At 44.5% G+C, this 14,334-nt stretch overlaps 1 protein-coding gene across 1 annotated transcript in view; it reads right to left on the reverse strand.

The window, feature by feature from the left end:
* C2H8orf34 (chromosome 2 C8orf34 homolog) overlaps positions 1–14,334 on the reverse strand; it is a 252,748-nt gene that overhangs the window by 166,596 nt on the left and 71,818 nt on the right. Inside the window, exon 5 of the mRNA XM_065397933.1 lies at positions 2,678–2,706. Within this exon, the coding sequence (XP_065254005.1) occupies positions 2,678–2,706 (29 nt within the window). The remainder of the gene's footprint in view (positions 1–2,677; positions 2,707–14,334) is intronic.

The raw sequence follows: 14,334 nt of genomic DNA on the forward strand, positions 1-14,334 counted from the left end.
CTTGAAGGCAGTTGCAGCTGCAACCTGTATTCCATAAAGGTGAGGGTCTGGAGCTAGCAGTGCCCTCCCAAAGTGGAAGGTTCTGACCCAGGAGAGGATGAACCAAAGTACTAAAAGCTGATTCAACTAATTCTTCTGGGCAGCCAGCAGGACATCCTCAGAGTCCAGGCTGCATTTCAAGCTACTCTTTCCTAGTGGAAAATGTAAACAGCATCCAGAATGCAGCAGCCCTCATTGGAGGAGCTGGAGAATCAATGCATGAAGTAATCATACTTCCAGGAACCCTTTTGGGCAGTGCTGGCCCTAGCCTTTGCAAGGCTGTGTGTGAAATAACATGAACAGAGATGTGCAATTAGTGTTTGCCTATTACCCACCCATTACCCTACTATTATTAACATTGCTATTTAACCTGAGTGTCTCACACATTTAGGATGTAGCTATGAATAAATATTGAAAATATTTTCAATATTTATTAATTACCTTTAGTAAACCTATCCAGGGCTATACATTTCAGGAAAGGATGCAACTTGATTTTAAATAACTAATTGAAAGAACAGTTTTCTAATACAGAACTCTTTAAATAGTGTATCTTGAATTTTAAAAATGCTTTAAAACAGTTTTATTATGCTCCCTTATTATATTGAGTAGGGTCCTTTGTGAAATCTTGAGACTATAATAGCCAACATGCTCAGGCTCATGCCTCCTTCTGTGAAGTTCTGTTTCTTTATGAAAATTAAGCCAGGCAGGAGAGGTTTTATAGTGCTGCAGAGACAGAGGAGCTTTAAGGATAATACTGTTTTATGTTTAATACAGTTACTGTTCAGTGTTAGAGGGTGACTCCTTCTGTAGTTCAAAGGTCAGACTAGGTGATCATAATGGTCCCTTTTGGCCTTAAAATCCATTGATCTGTGAATCACAACACCTCTCCTTCAGTTTCTTTCTGTGCACACTCTGCCTGCCGCCTTTTTGCTTTCAGTGTCAGCTTTGCTCCTGCTCTTATGGGGGGAAAAAACCTCTTGCAGGGGCTAGAAAAGGATTTGTCTCATCAACAAAACAGTAAAATTAACTATACACAAAAAAGAGAAAAGATATGTAAATTAATGTTTCAATTATAGTAATTTTAGGAATTTGAGACAAGGTGAGTGAGGTAATATCTTTTATTGAAACAACTTCTGTTGGTGAGACAAACTTTGGTGACCTGAAGAGCTCTGTGTAGCTCAAAAGCTTGTCTCTCTCACCAAACAGAAGTTAGTCCAACAAAAGATATTACTTCACTCACCTTGTCTCTCTAATATCATGGGACCAACACAGTTACAACTACATTGCATAAAAATTTTAATGTAATTTTCAAAGTGATGGTTTCTCTTTAATTTCTTCCACTTTACCTATTTTCCTCAAAAACATATGATAAAGCAGATGCAATACTGTAAAAATGTGAAACCGTTTGCATGATTGAAAAGTATACAAGGATTAAAACAAAATAATTTCAGAATGTTCAAAATAAGCAGTTAAGTACAGTAGCAAATGAACGGTCTTTGCTGAAATTTATTTAACAAATCAGTATCTTAGTAATGTCATCAATACATTGCTTCCCATTACATGGTGATTTTCACACTGAAATATAACATTTCAAAATATTGCATGTTTTGAGGCAAAAACAGGTCTTCATCAAGATGAAATGTAAGTATTTTTTAGATACTTCCTCAAAAATAATTGTGTGGGATAACATTCTCTTTCACTCAAAATGCTTCTATTCAACAAAAAAGTGACATTTCACAGGTTTGACTGGCAAAACAATTATGACTGGCTCACTCATTTCAATACAAACTATTCACATTGTCAGGGTTCTAGTAGCAGGTCTTTTGTTTTTACATTTAACAACTACTACTGGACACAGTTCTAGAGGTGTGTAAAAAGTAAGAATAAAGGCCCAGGTCCTGAAATGCTTATAAGCACATGCTTAACATAATTAACAGGATTACTTGAGTTTAGAATGCATGTTAGCATTAGAAAGTTCAGTGCCAAAACACACACAAGGTGTGTGTAAACACCATCATTTGTAGATAGCAGCCCCATCTCCCACATGACTCCTTGGCAATATCCATCATGCCTCTCTGAAACCCCTATCTTGGAGAAGTCTCTCCACCACTTTTTTAAGTGGCCAGAATTGAGGAGTTCATTTTATACTGCATGCAACTGTGAAATTAGTATTCATGTTGTTTTTCTGGCATGTGCATACCTAATCAGATTTGGGGCCAAAGAATACTCCTAAAGATGTTCACAAACAGTATAATTACCTTAACTTAAATTTAATAGGAGCTACCCAAAAATACAATCTCAAATCAAAAATAATTATACTTATAGGAAATATTTAGCTTTAGGTATCCTATTAAATTATCCCTATAGACAAAATTAAGCAAAATAAGATGTACAGCTCAATAGCTTTTACGTGGCCTGAGCTAAAGTCAATGGGAGACTTTCCGCTGATGCCAGTGGACTTTGGATCAGGCCCATAACATATGAGCCCTTTCAACAGCCCTTAGGTACCCAGCTCCCCACTGAACTGAATAAGAGTTAAGTGTATGCGCAAGGACTGCAAGATTGAACTCTCACTGCCTAAAACCACCATAAACATCTGCCTGTTTGCACTATTCATTAGGTACACAATATCTCTTACCTTCTCAAGTTCATCAGAAATAGCAATGCCTGAAAACAAAGCAGATTTTAAAAAGCAATTTGAGAAACATTCTTTGTGGAAATGTATTTTGTTATAGTAAGTAAAACAAATGTTTAATCTGGAAACTTGCATAATTCTCTTCTTGCAAATGCATTCTGCTATTATATTTTGTTCCATTAGTGAAATTGACCAAATGCAATGTACTGTAATTTTCTTCAGGGGCAATATAATCAAACTGAGCTTTCAAACAATTATGAAACTCTGGAAATTTGCAGCTGTGGTAATAGACTGGTGAAAAGCTAAAATTTGCTTCTATTTGTGTTCTAAAATTAAAAAAGCAATTTAATACTTCTAGTCTGAGCACATTATGATGCAGCCAACAATTATATATATATATATAAAATCCACACACTATATATATTGTATCTGCCTGCCATCAAAATGCAACATAGGCCTGACTCTGCTCTACTTTGCACTTGCAGGAATAACTCCATGAAAGTCAATGGAATTAAACCTGTAAGAAGAGAATTAGGTCCAGTGTCTCCCAGGGAACATCACGCTACTAGATAGGGCAGCTGTTCCAAATCCTGAGCAAGCACAACATGGCACCTGATATTCTGCTGACTTACACTTTTGGCTGATAGCAACTTATACAGTTGCCTGCTTGAGGATTCGCTTTGTCCCATTTACATCAAATCATTCCACCCTACACTATGGTGTAGGCTGCAGTGTAGTAGACGTGCATAGCTGCCAGTACAGCCCCATGTGCTATGACAGGATGCTGCTCATCCTGCCTCACTATGTCATATGCAACACCATCCTGCACCCTTTTCTCCTGGCATTCCACTGAAGCCATAGAGCGATTTTGCTCTAAAACTTAACCAAAATTTTTTTGGGATGGATCTCTTGATGATTACCTGTTCTGTTCATTCCCTCTAGGGCACACCTGGCACTGGCCACTGTCGGAAGACAGGATACTGGGCTTGATGGACCTTTGGTCTGACCCAGTAGGGCCATTCTTATGTTCTTATGACTGTCATTGAAGACTTATAAAGCGATCCGGTACTCCAGTGTACGAGAGCTCATTTTATAAGCTACGCATTATACAACTAGGAGCAAATTTGAGAGCTAAAATAGTTCTTTATCTTTGTAAATTTACCCTAGGGTTAGCTCAGCCTAAACTTATTCCCAATAATACAGCAAACAGTTAACAGCATGTTATTCTTATACCGTAGCTGTATTATCAATAAAGTAAAAAAATCAATTTTCAATCATACCTACATGTTGCTATTTTTCATTTTAGATGGCTTCCTTTTACTGATTTGTTTTTAAAACATAGTGAAATACAAACAGAACTGTAATTAACATTTTAGGACCTGATCAATACATGAAAAATAAACAGACGTTAATGGAACATTTTCTCAGTCATTCAGTGTTTGCAAATTAAATTCAACAAAATACACTTTGTCTACCACCACAGCAATTAATCTGTTTTCAATACCTTACGGCTTTTATTTAGTTCATAACTACACTACTGTCTATATAGTATGTGGAGCAGGAAGTTGTCCCAATCTGAGTAATATATGCCATGAAATCCATTGTTCCTCCCTTCACCCTCACCCCCGTGTTGTGTGGGTGTATGCAAATGAAAGCAGCTGCACAGAAGAGTGAAAATTAAATTTAGCTGTCTCTTCGCCCTGCACAGCCCTGTAAACCTAAGTAAGGATTTCAAAAACCCAGCTCTCCATAGCATTTGATTTTTTTCTGGAAAACTAAAGCTAATCCAGCTCACAACCACAGATGTTATGATCTACCCATTCAGACACTCTACATCTTCTCAGCAACATTCAATGATTTTTTTTTTAAACCAGTTGTTTTGCCCTGTGAGCAGTCCCCTATTCTCCTGCTTCACATGTCCAGTCACTACTGTTGCATCTGTGGCACCTGAAAGCAATGCAGATGGACTTCTTTTCATGGGCAAAAGCAGTCACAAAAGAAGCAGAATCATTACAGAGCCCAGGATGACTCTATGCCTAGGAGGCAATACTGGTGCTAGCCTATTTGGGGCCCTAAACAGGAATACTGTTGCACCCCCACAACGCATACTAATAACTAATAGGGGCCCCCCTGGTGCTGTGTGGGGCCCTAAGCAATTGCTTAATCTGCTTATGCCTAGCACAGGCTCTGTGAGGAGGGTAAGGTAAACAAGAAGCAGAAGGGCTTCCTACCTGCCTGAGGAGGGGTTATGTTGCAAGGCCCTAGGGAAGAGCTCAGTCTTAAGCAGGAACAGAAGAGACCAAGGCAGGAGTATAAGGAAGGAGGAACCACATGGAAGTCAACATAACTTGGCTCCTGTCCAATGTCCTAGAATCCTGAACATAACTATATACACCAACCTTAGGATTCAAAGGGTTAATGGCAAGAGCATTTCTCCATCCAGATTTACTTCTTAAGGAATTTTCCTTGAGTTTAAATAAGGGAACTGGAAATGACAAATGTGAAAATGACAAAAATGGTGACATACCCTGATGTTTCCATTATGCCAAAAGGAAATCATTCTATACTACAAATGGTCAGGCTTTCTGTTTGCAGGATTCCTTCCCACAAGATACCTACTGATTTATTATAAATATACTTATAGGCCCTAATCAGGGATGAAGGTCCCACTGTACCAAGCCCTGAACATTAAGTAGGAAAAGTTACACATGTACCACAGCTGATGACATCATAAGAAATGAAAACAGAACAAGAAAAGCAGGATTTTAGGGATTCATATATTTGTGATCACAGGGCCAAATCCTGAAATCCTGTCTCATACCGATATCACTTCCTCCTATAGCAATACAGGAAAACAAGAGAGGGTTCTGGGGGAGGGAATTTCAATGCGGACTTCACAGAGATCCTCCCACATGCTTTTTTTCATGCATCTCCAAAAGAGACAATGTAGACAACCCTCAGAGCAGGCAGATCCCCCAGGATCAACAGGATTCCAGGGCCATCTGAACTGATGCTGGGTCCCAGTGACTTCTTCTAACTCCCTAGTAGCAGAGCTTGATTGAAGTGTTGCTAGCAGAGACATCCAGTGGCTATGGTTGCTCCGTGGTCAGGGTGAATCATAACCACTACACAATGGTATCTGAGTTACCACAGTTACTTCCTTAACTGTTGGCAAATATTGAGTTTTTGTTGTTAAAGCAGGTTATTTTCCAAAGTAATTTATTTTAAAATGACAGTCAATTTAAAAACCACACTTCTGTTAATAATCATAACAATAGTGAGTAAATGTTAAGTCATAAAATTCTGAAAACTGATAAAAATTAGAGCAAAAAACACACCACTCCATTTTATTTACCTTGTGCATTTGACACCATTTCCCTTGTACAGCCTATCAAATTTCATTGTTTGTGTGATTTTTTTTATACTGCACAGGGGAGAGAGAAAAAAACTTTTAAAAAAATATGACTGTAAAATGAAAGATTGTCAGGGAGACAAAGGGATAAACCTGGTATATGAAACTATTTTAAATTCATTTATTGTAACTGGTTACATTTCAAGTTGATGGTGTCAGTTTAAAACAGTATTATTTGTGCATATGAAATCTAAACACAGTGGCAATGTCCGATAGTCCTGGTCATGAAACCAGATGGCTCAGTGCGTTTTTGCATTGATTTCAGGAAAGTAAACGAAATTTCCCATTTCGATGCCTATCCAATGCCACGAGTGGATGAACTCTTGGAATAACTCGGGGGGGGGGCGCAAATTCCTGTCGTCTTTGGATCTGACTAAGGGATATTGGCAAATCCCCCTGACACCGAACTGTCGCCCTAAAATGGCCATTCCGACAATTTATAAAAATGCCACTCGGACTGCACAAGGCCACAGCCACCTCCCTGCAGCTCATGGACCAACTGTTACAACCCTGAGCACTATGCCATGCCTACATCGACGGTATCACGTACAGCTCCCTGTTGGGAGGACCATCTACAACACCTATCCAGGGTTCTCTTAAGAATGCTGGACTCACGGCAAACCCCACAAAATGCCACCTCAGGCAGTGTGAGGTGATGTACTTAGGATACACCAAGGGAGTCGGGGGCGGGGGCGGGACAACTACAGCCCCTGGTTGACAAGATATAGGCCCTGTGAGATTGGTCCACCACTACAACAAAGATGCAGGTGCAGCAATTCTTTGGTCTAGCCAGATATTACCAGTGTTTTGTCCCAGACTTTGTGATCCTGCCAGACCTAACTAGAAACTCACACCCCAGAGGGTGCAATGGTCCACTGAGAGAGAGAGAGAGAGAGAGCGCGCGCACCTTTCAGACATTGAAAGAATGACTCACAAGAGGACCAGTCTTGATACACCTGGACTTCCAGAAACCTTTCATTTTACAGACAGACACTTCAGAAGTGGGCCTTGGGGCAGTATTGTCACAAGAAATTGCCAGGGAAAACACCCAGTGCTGTACCTAAGTCACAAGGTGTTCCCCAGAGAAACCCGCAATTCAACTATTGAAAAGGAGGCCTTGGCTGTTAAGTGGGCCATAGACGCCCTGCAATATTATCTGTTAGGAAATACATTCAGAGTGATCACAGACCATGCATCCCTGCAATGGTTAAATACCATGAAGCACACCAACACATGCGAATCATGTGGTGGTATCTTGCCCTTCAGCCATACAACTTTCAGGTATTATGCTGCCCCAGGAAGGCGCATGCCAACACCGATTTTTTTTTTTCCGAGGATAGGCGGAAACGGGGGAGAGGAAGAACCCACACGGGGTGCCCTCTTAAGTGGGAGGATGTGTGACAGTGTGAACTCACCCTGCACTGGACAGGAAAGGGTTAACTCCTCCTTGTGGGCTAAGGAAGCCCTGCCCCCATGCCCAGTACCAGAATAAAAGTGGGCAACTCAGCTCAGTCGGAGTTTACCACCGAAGACAAAGGACGTCCATTGCAGGTTCCAGCCTTGGAGCCATTGCAGCCCCCGACTGCAGAAGCCAGAAGCGCCAAGACCCCAGCAGATGCCCCGATACCTAGGGTTACCATATTCAAACATTTAAAAAAGAGGACACTCCACGGGGCCCCGGTCCTGCCCCCAGCCCAGCCCCACCCCAACTCCACCCCTTCCCTGCCCCGGCCCCACCCCCGGCCCCGCCCAACTCCACCCCTTCCCTGCCCCGGCCCCACCCCCGGCCCCGCCCAACTCCACCCCTTCCCCACTCCCATTCCAACCCTTTCCCCAAAGTCCCTGCCCCAACTCTGCCCCCTCCTCTGAGCACTCCACATTCTCCCTCCCGCTCTGAACTTGGTTGGGGGTTGCTAAGTGCTTCCCTGCTCCCCACTCGCCCTGCAGCCCCTGCACCCCCCCCCGCTCCTGCAGCCTCTGTGCCCCCTGCTCCCCACTGGCCCTGCATCCCCTGCACCCCCCCCGCCCCTGCAGCCTCTGCGCCCCCCACCTGCCCTGCCCCTGCGCCCCCCTGCCCCTGCAGCCTCTATGCCCCTGCCTGCCCTGCTCCTCCTCGCCCTGTATCCCCTGCACCCCCCCGCCCCTGCAGCCTCTGCACCCCACCACCTGCCCTGCACCTGTGCCCCCCTGCCCCGCTCCTCCTCGCCCTGCAGCCCCTGCACCCACCCGCCCCTGCAGCCTCTGTACCCCCTGCTCCCCACTCACCCTGCAGCCCCTGCACCCCCCCGCCCCTGCAGCCTCTGTGCCCCCATCTGCCCTGTCCCTGCGCCCCCCTGCCCCTGCAGCCTCTATGCCCCTGCCTGCCCTGCTCCTCCTCGCCCTGCAGCCTCTGCACCCCCCCGCCTGCCCTGCTCCCCCGGCAGCCTCTGCCTGGCAGGGGCTTCGGATGCTCAGCGGCGACCGGGGCAGCGCGGGTCCCTGCAGCCCCGGCACACGCCACACTCCCTGCCCCGTGCCGCAGCCTCTTTCCTGCCGCGCGGGGTGATGGGGCCACAGGAAGGGTCCCCCAGTGGCCGGGGAGTCCCCGCCCGTGAGGGAAGCCCGAGCCGCTGGCTGGGCCTGGCCTCCCCGTAGTCCTGCGGGCTCGGCTGGGGCGCGCGGTCTGCCCGGCCTCCGGGGGCAGCAGCGGCCCCTTCGCTGCCTTCTGCGGCTACGCCCCCCTTTCCCCCGCCCGAGCTCGCTACAATGTAACCGGGCGGCTGGGCTGCGCTGCGGACCTGGCGGGTCGTGCTGGGGCCAGGCGGACCCTGGCTTATGCTGCCTCCCTATTTCCCCGGACATGTCCGGCTTTTTGGCAATTCCCCCCGGACGGGGATTTGAGTACCAAAAAGCCGGACATGTCCAGGGAAATCCGGACGTATGGTAACCCTACCGATACCTGCAGACACCTCAGGGACTTTGGAGCCACCAGGAACAGCCCCGGCACAGGAACCCGGAAGCTGTCCAGACCACGGATACAGGAGTCATGGTAAAAAGTAGCCAAGGGCAAGGATTAGCCATAGTCCCTAGTGTGGTCAGCGTATTGTGGTTGAATCCCCGCTGACTCAGTGGCGAATGCACTCGCCACTGTCAGGGCCTTGGGCTGGGACCTGGTGGAGCAAGGAGGGCCTGGATCCCCCTACCCTGGCCACCACCCACCTCCAGGTAGAGGCTCACCACCCTATTAACTCTGACCATTAGACCTTACTGCCCTATGAATCAGAGCCGCTCTATTGTCTCTGGCTGCTAGGCCTTACTGCCCTGCAAATCAGGGCCACCCTAATGACCCCAGCCAGTAGGCCTACCCGCCCTGTGAACGAAGGCCAGTCTATTGACTCTGGCCGCTAGGCCTTGCTGCCTTGTGAATCAGGGTAACCCTATCGACTTGAGTCCTTAGGTCTCACTGCCTCGAGGTAAAGGACAGCTTTAGGGATGGGGTGAACTCAGCCCGCACTGGAGGGAGACCCCCCCCCATACCATCACACCATGAAAGCTCACTCTTGAATTTCAAAGAGCCTTCTCACTGTGTCATGAACTACTTCAATACAATGGTCCTCACACAGCAAGAACACATGTGCATGCAGGCTCTTCACTAGGGGAGATATTTGGAGCCACTGTGTCCTTACTGTCCAGGACTACCACCAGAGTCGCCAACTGCTTTGGGGATGTTGGTCAGTACTGAACTGGTATCTGGAAGGCTTTTTTTATTATTAAAGCACAGCCTCCAAATCTGGACCCCAGACATTATGGGATTATCCTACTTCTGCCTCCTATATACATCAGGCACCTGGCTCCTCCACTCTTTGCTGTCTACCTCTACAGCAGGTAGCTTGGAAAGAGAGCAGAATGAGTAGGGCCATACCAAAATCACAGCCATGAAATAGAGCCATGCACTGTGAAATCTGATCTCCCACCATAAAATCTGGTTTTTGCATGCTTTTACCCTATACTATGGGGATTTCACGGGGGAGATCAGCGTTTCTCAAATTGGGGGTCCTGACCCAAAAGGAAGTTGTGGGGGGGGTCCACAAGGTTATTTGGGGGAGGGGGTCACGGTATTACTGCCTCTACTTCTGTGCTGACTTCAGAGCTGGCCAACCAGAGGGCAGCTGTTGGCCAGGCACCCAGCTCTGAAGGTGGCACCCCAGCAGCAGCAGTGCAGAAGTAAAGAGTGGCAATACCATACCATGCCATCCTTACTTTTGCGCTGCTGCCTTCTGAGCTGGGTGGCCAGACAGTGGCGGCTGCTGACTGAGGGCCCAGCTTTGCAAGCAGCAGCGCAGATATAAGGATGGCAATACCATACCATGCACTCCTTACTTCTGCGCTGCTGCTGGCCAATTATTAAGGGGGCTATTGTAAGGGGGTTGCGGTACTGCTACCCTTACTTCTGCACTGCTGCTGGTGGTGGTGCTGCCTTCAGAGCTGGGCTCCCGACCAGCAGCTGCCACTCTCCAGCTGCCCAAATCCGAAGGCAGCACCACCACCACCAGCAGTGCAGAAGTAAGGCCTGGTCCACACTAGCCCCCCACTTCGGACTAAGGTACGCAAATTCAGCTACGTTAATAACGTAGCTGAATTCGAAGTACCTTAGTCCGAACTTACCGCGGGTCCAGACGCGGCAGGCAGGCTCCCCTGTCGATGCCACGTACTCCTCTCGCCGAGCTGGAGTACCGGCGTCGACGGCGAGCACTTCCGGGATCGATTTATCGCGTCTAAACAAGATGCGATAAATCGATCCCAGAAGATTGATTGCCTGCCGCCGAACCAGAAAGTAAGTGTAGACGTACCCTAAGGGTAGCAGTACCGCAACCCCCTTACAATAACCCCCTTAATAACTCCTTTTGGGGTCAGGACCCCTACAATTACAACAGCAGTGAAATTTCAGATTTAAAGAGCTGAAATCATGAAATTTACAATTTTTAAAATCCTATGGCTGTGAAATTGACCAAAATGGACCACGAATTTGGCAGGGCCCTAAGAATGAGACAAGCCACCCTGTTACATGCACCCTCCAACTCCTTTACATTTAGAATACTGGTCAATTGTTTGTCATGCTTTTCTTTTATATCAGCATAGATTAATATACTGCCCATAAATATACCACCTCTTTGTCCTCTAAGCTGTTCTCTCATTTTCTGTTGTGGATTGGAGATTTCTTTGTGGCTATCTGTAGTAACAGTGCTGTCAGAGTGAAGAAATAAACGTGTTCATTGTGCCAGTGTCTGGAGGCAGGGTCCTCTTCCTAAAATGGATTTCCAGCATGAAGTAATGAATAGAGGTTGATTCCATTCAATCTAGGAATAATATCTTCCATAGTAAAGAAAGCAAATTTGTCTCTGGGCAGATTTCTCTAACTTTGATATGCTGAGCCATAAGTGCACTTTCAAAATATTTTTTTTAAAGGCGAAAGTTAGAAAGGGTATACATTATTAATAATAATTCTTAGCTCTTATATGTAGTCATCATTTGTAGTAGAGTATAATTCATACTGCTCTATTGTAATAAAACCAAATATCGTTAATACACAGTATAGTGTATTTTAACTTTCATTCACTCTGTGACTACAGCCTTTCACAGAGCAACATTTAGCATCTGGTGTCAAAAATTTAACAGCAACAAGTTCTTTTTCACAAACTCTAGGGGATATACAAGCTTAGGCCTAGCCTAAAACGAGGCATCAAAAACCCTGCAATGCAAAACCTCCTCTCTCTGATGAATGGTACACTAGTTAATGGACTTATATGTAGTAAGAAAATGTAATGTATTTAAAACAGTGAAAAACTTAAAACAGCAAGTTAGCTGAGTGAAAATGACTCTCAAAACTCAGGGAGATCTATCATCATCTGCCCTCATTGGGACTCATTTTTAATTAAAATATTGAAAGAGAACATAATGTGTGTCATTTATTAGTTCAGGCCAGTTCCTTTCCTTTTTGTAATCACTTCTGTACACGCGCACCCCCTCAAACTCATGCCTGGTAAGTTGCTGTGTATACCATATTCTAGGAAAAGATATACAACTTGTAATTCATTCATGTAGTATTCATTAAGAGTGAATGTAAATATACTGTTGCATTTTCCTAATCAGCCAGAAGGTGGCCATAGAGTTCCCAAGAGCCAATTTTTCTCCTACTCAGTAAAGCATTCTGGTTTTCATGCACCAGGGCTCTGTCCAAAATCTGAGAAAAATAGTTCCAATGTTAACAGAATAACCTCATCAACCACTCTGACAGGGAAGTGATATGAAATCTGAGATTCAGAGCCTGAAAAGCAAGAATTGACTTCCCAATTTTGTTTAACTTACCTAGAGTCTTATATGTTCCATGGAGTCACTTCACCCACAAGACATTACTACAATTTTATTTTCCCCAGTAAGAATTCAATAACCGTAAGACACTTTGAATTGAAAGTCTGATGCTATGTGTCTGTCCCTTTTATTATTAATCACAATTATTTTTTATGTTTCTATAATGACTTCCATCTTGAATGATGCTCAAGTGCTTTACAAACTATACCCATACAACACCACTGAAACAGTCTCCTCCAAAGTGCAATGCAGCAATATACCAGTATATAGTATGCTGTCCAGCAAGGAGGGAGGGCGATGTTTTGGATAAATCCCATTCTTGAGAAAAGTGCTTTAATCTTTATTACCCTTGCTGAGCAGACAGGACCATCTTTAAGTGTTCAGTCCAAAAGATGAGTTTAAGAGGAAAAAAATTAAGTCCCCAAAGAAAGAATACTTGTCTAACTATTATGGAGATTGGCATGTACAGTGGCTGCAGGACCAAATTCCTATTCTGCAAAGGGCTGTAACTCAAAAATGAATGTGGTCCTATAACTTACAGCAGGTTAGAATAAAATGCCAAATAGTTCAGCACAGGTAATTAAAAATTTAAAGAGCATAGGAAAAGGATACTTACAACTGAGGTCACAGTTCTCTCAGTGTAAGGAAAACCCTAATTTAAGAACTGAATAGAAATAATTATGTGCAGATTCCTCTTTTTTCAATCTTAGCAAATATCATTATTTTCTTTTATTACCCATACATCACACTAAAAGTAAACAGATTCTATAAGCAAAGGCAATATATCATGTAGCAGCTGCAGTACTGAGATAGCTTTATCTTCCTTACAGGTTTGACTGAACTTATCTAAAAACGTCAATCTCAAATTAAAATCACAAACATTGATCTCAAGTGAGAACAACATGATTTGAAAGTTCACGTTGAACAGAAAAAAAGGAGAAACCATCCCAGAATGCTGATGGCTAGTACTATAGTTCAATTAGCAGACCACAGTACACTGGCATTTAGGACTAGATGTGTAACTGATCGTGGGTAAATCATTTTTAATGACTACAGCATGTTTCAGACCAACAACTGTACCTTACTGAAAGAAGTACTACATCTTAAGCATGTAACCAGTGTGACATTACTGATAAAAATCTAGCTGCATGCCACACAATTGTGTGTTTTCAGTTAGACTGTCAGAAATATCTGGTTTTAATGGGCATATTCAACATTCTCTCATAGGTATGTGTTGCATTTCTTCCCACTCTCAGTTGTGCACTGTGTATGCTGTAGAGAGGATAGTAATGTGTCTATGAAAGCTCTTTCTCTTGCATTTCAGAGTGTTCTCAGGGTATTTAAGTAGTTCATGACACAACACTCCCTACACAGCAGGAACACATGTGCATGCCAGCTCTTCCTTGGGAGAGCTATTGAGCGGCACTGCCTCCTCACTGTCGATGACTATCTTCTCCAGAGTCACCCACTGTTTTGGGAATGTTGGTTAGTATGGATCAGGCATCTGTGGAGATTATTATTATTATTATTTTTTATTAAAGCACTGCCTCTAAATCTGGACCCCAGGCATTATGGAACTGTTTCCTACTTCTGCCTCCTACATACACATCAGACTACTGGCCCCGCCCTGCACTCTTTCCTATTTACCTCTACAGCACAGCAGGTAGCTGTGAAAGAGAGAAGAGTAGCAGTTGCCACACAGCACCAGTGGTTCCTACAGTAGCCTCAGATTTCTTTCCTCCTCATTCATGGCTAATGGCCATAATGATTCATAGGGCGGAAGGGGACAGGGATCTGTGTGCTTCTCCTTCCAAAAGCCAGACAAGACGTTCACTCTTAGGACACACCTGCAGACTACATCAAACCGCAGAAACATCTGGAAAGCTTTGACTTTTGGGGC

The sequence above is a fragment of the Emys orbicularis genome, chromosome 2, assembly GCF_028017835.1.
Source record: "Emys orbicularis isolate rEmyOrb1 chromosome 2, rEmyOrb1.hap1, whole genome shotgun sequence".
Classification (NCBI taxonomy): Eukaryota; Metazoa; Chordata; order Testudines; family Emydidae; genus Emys; species Emys orbicularis.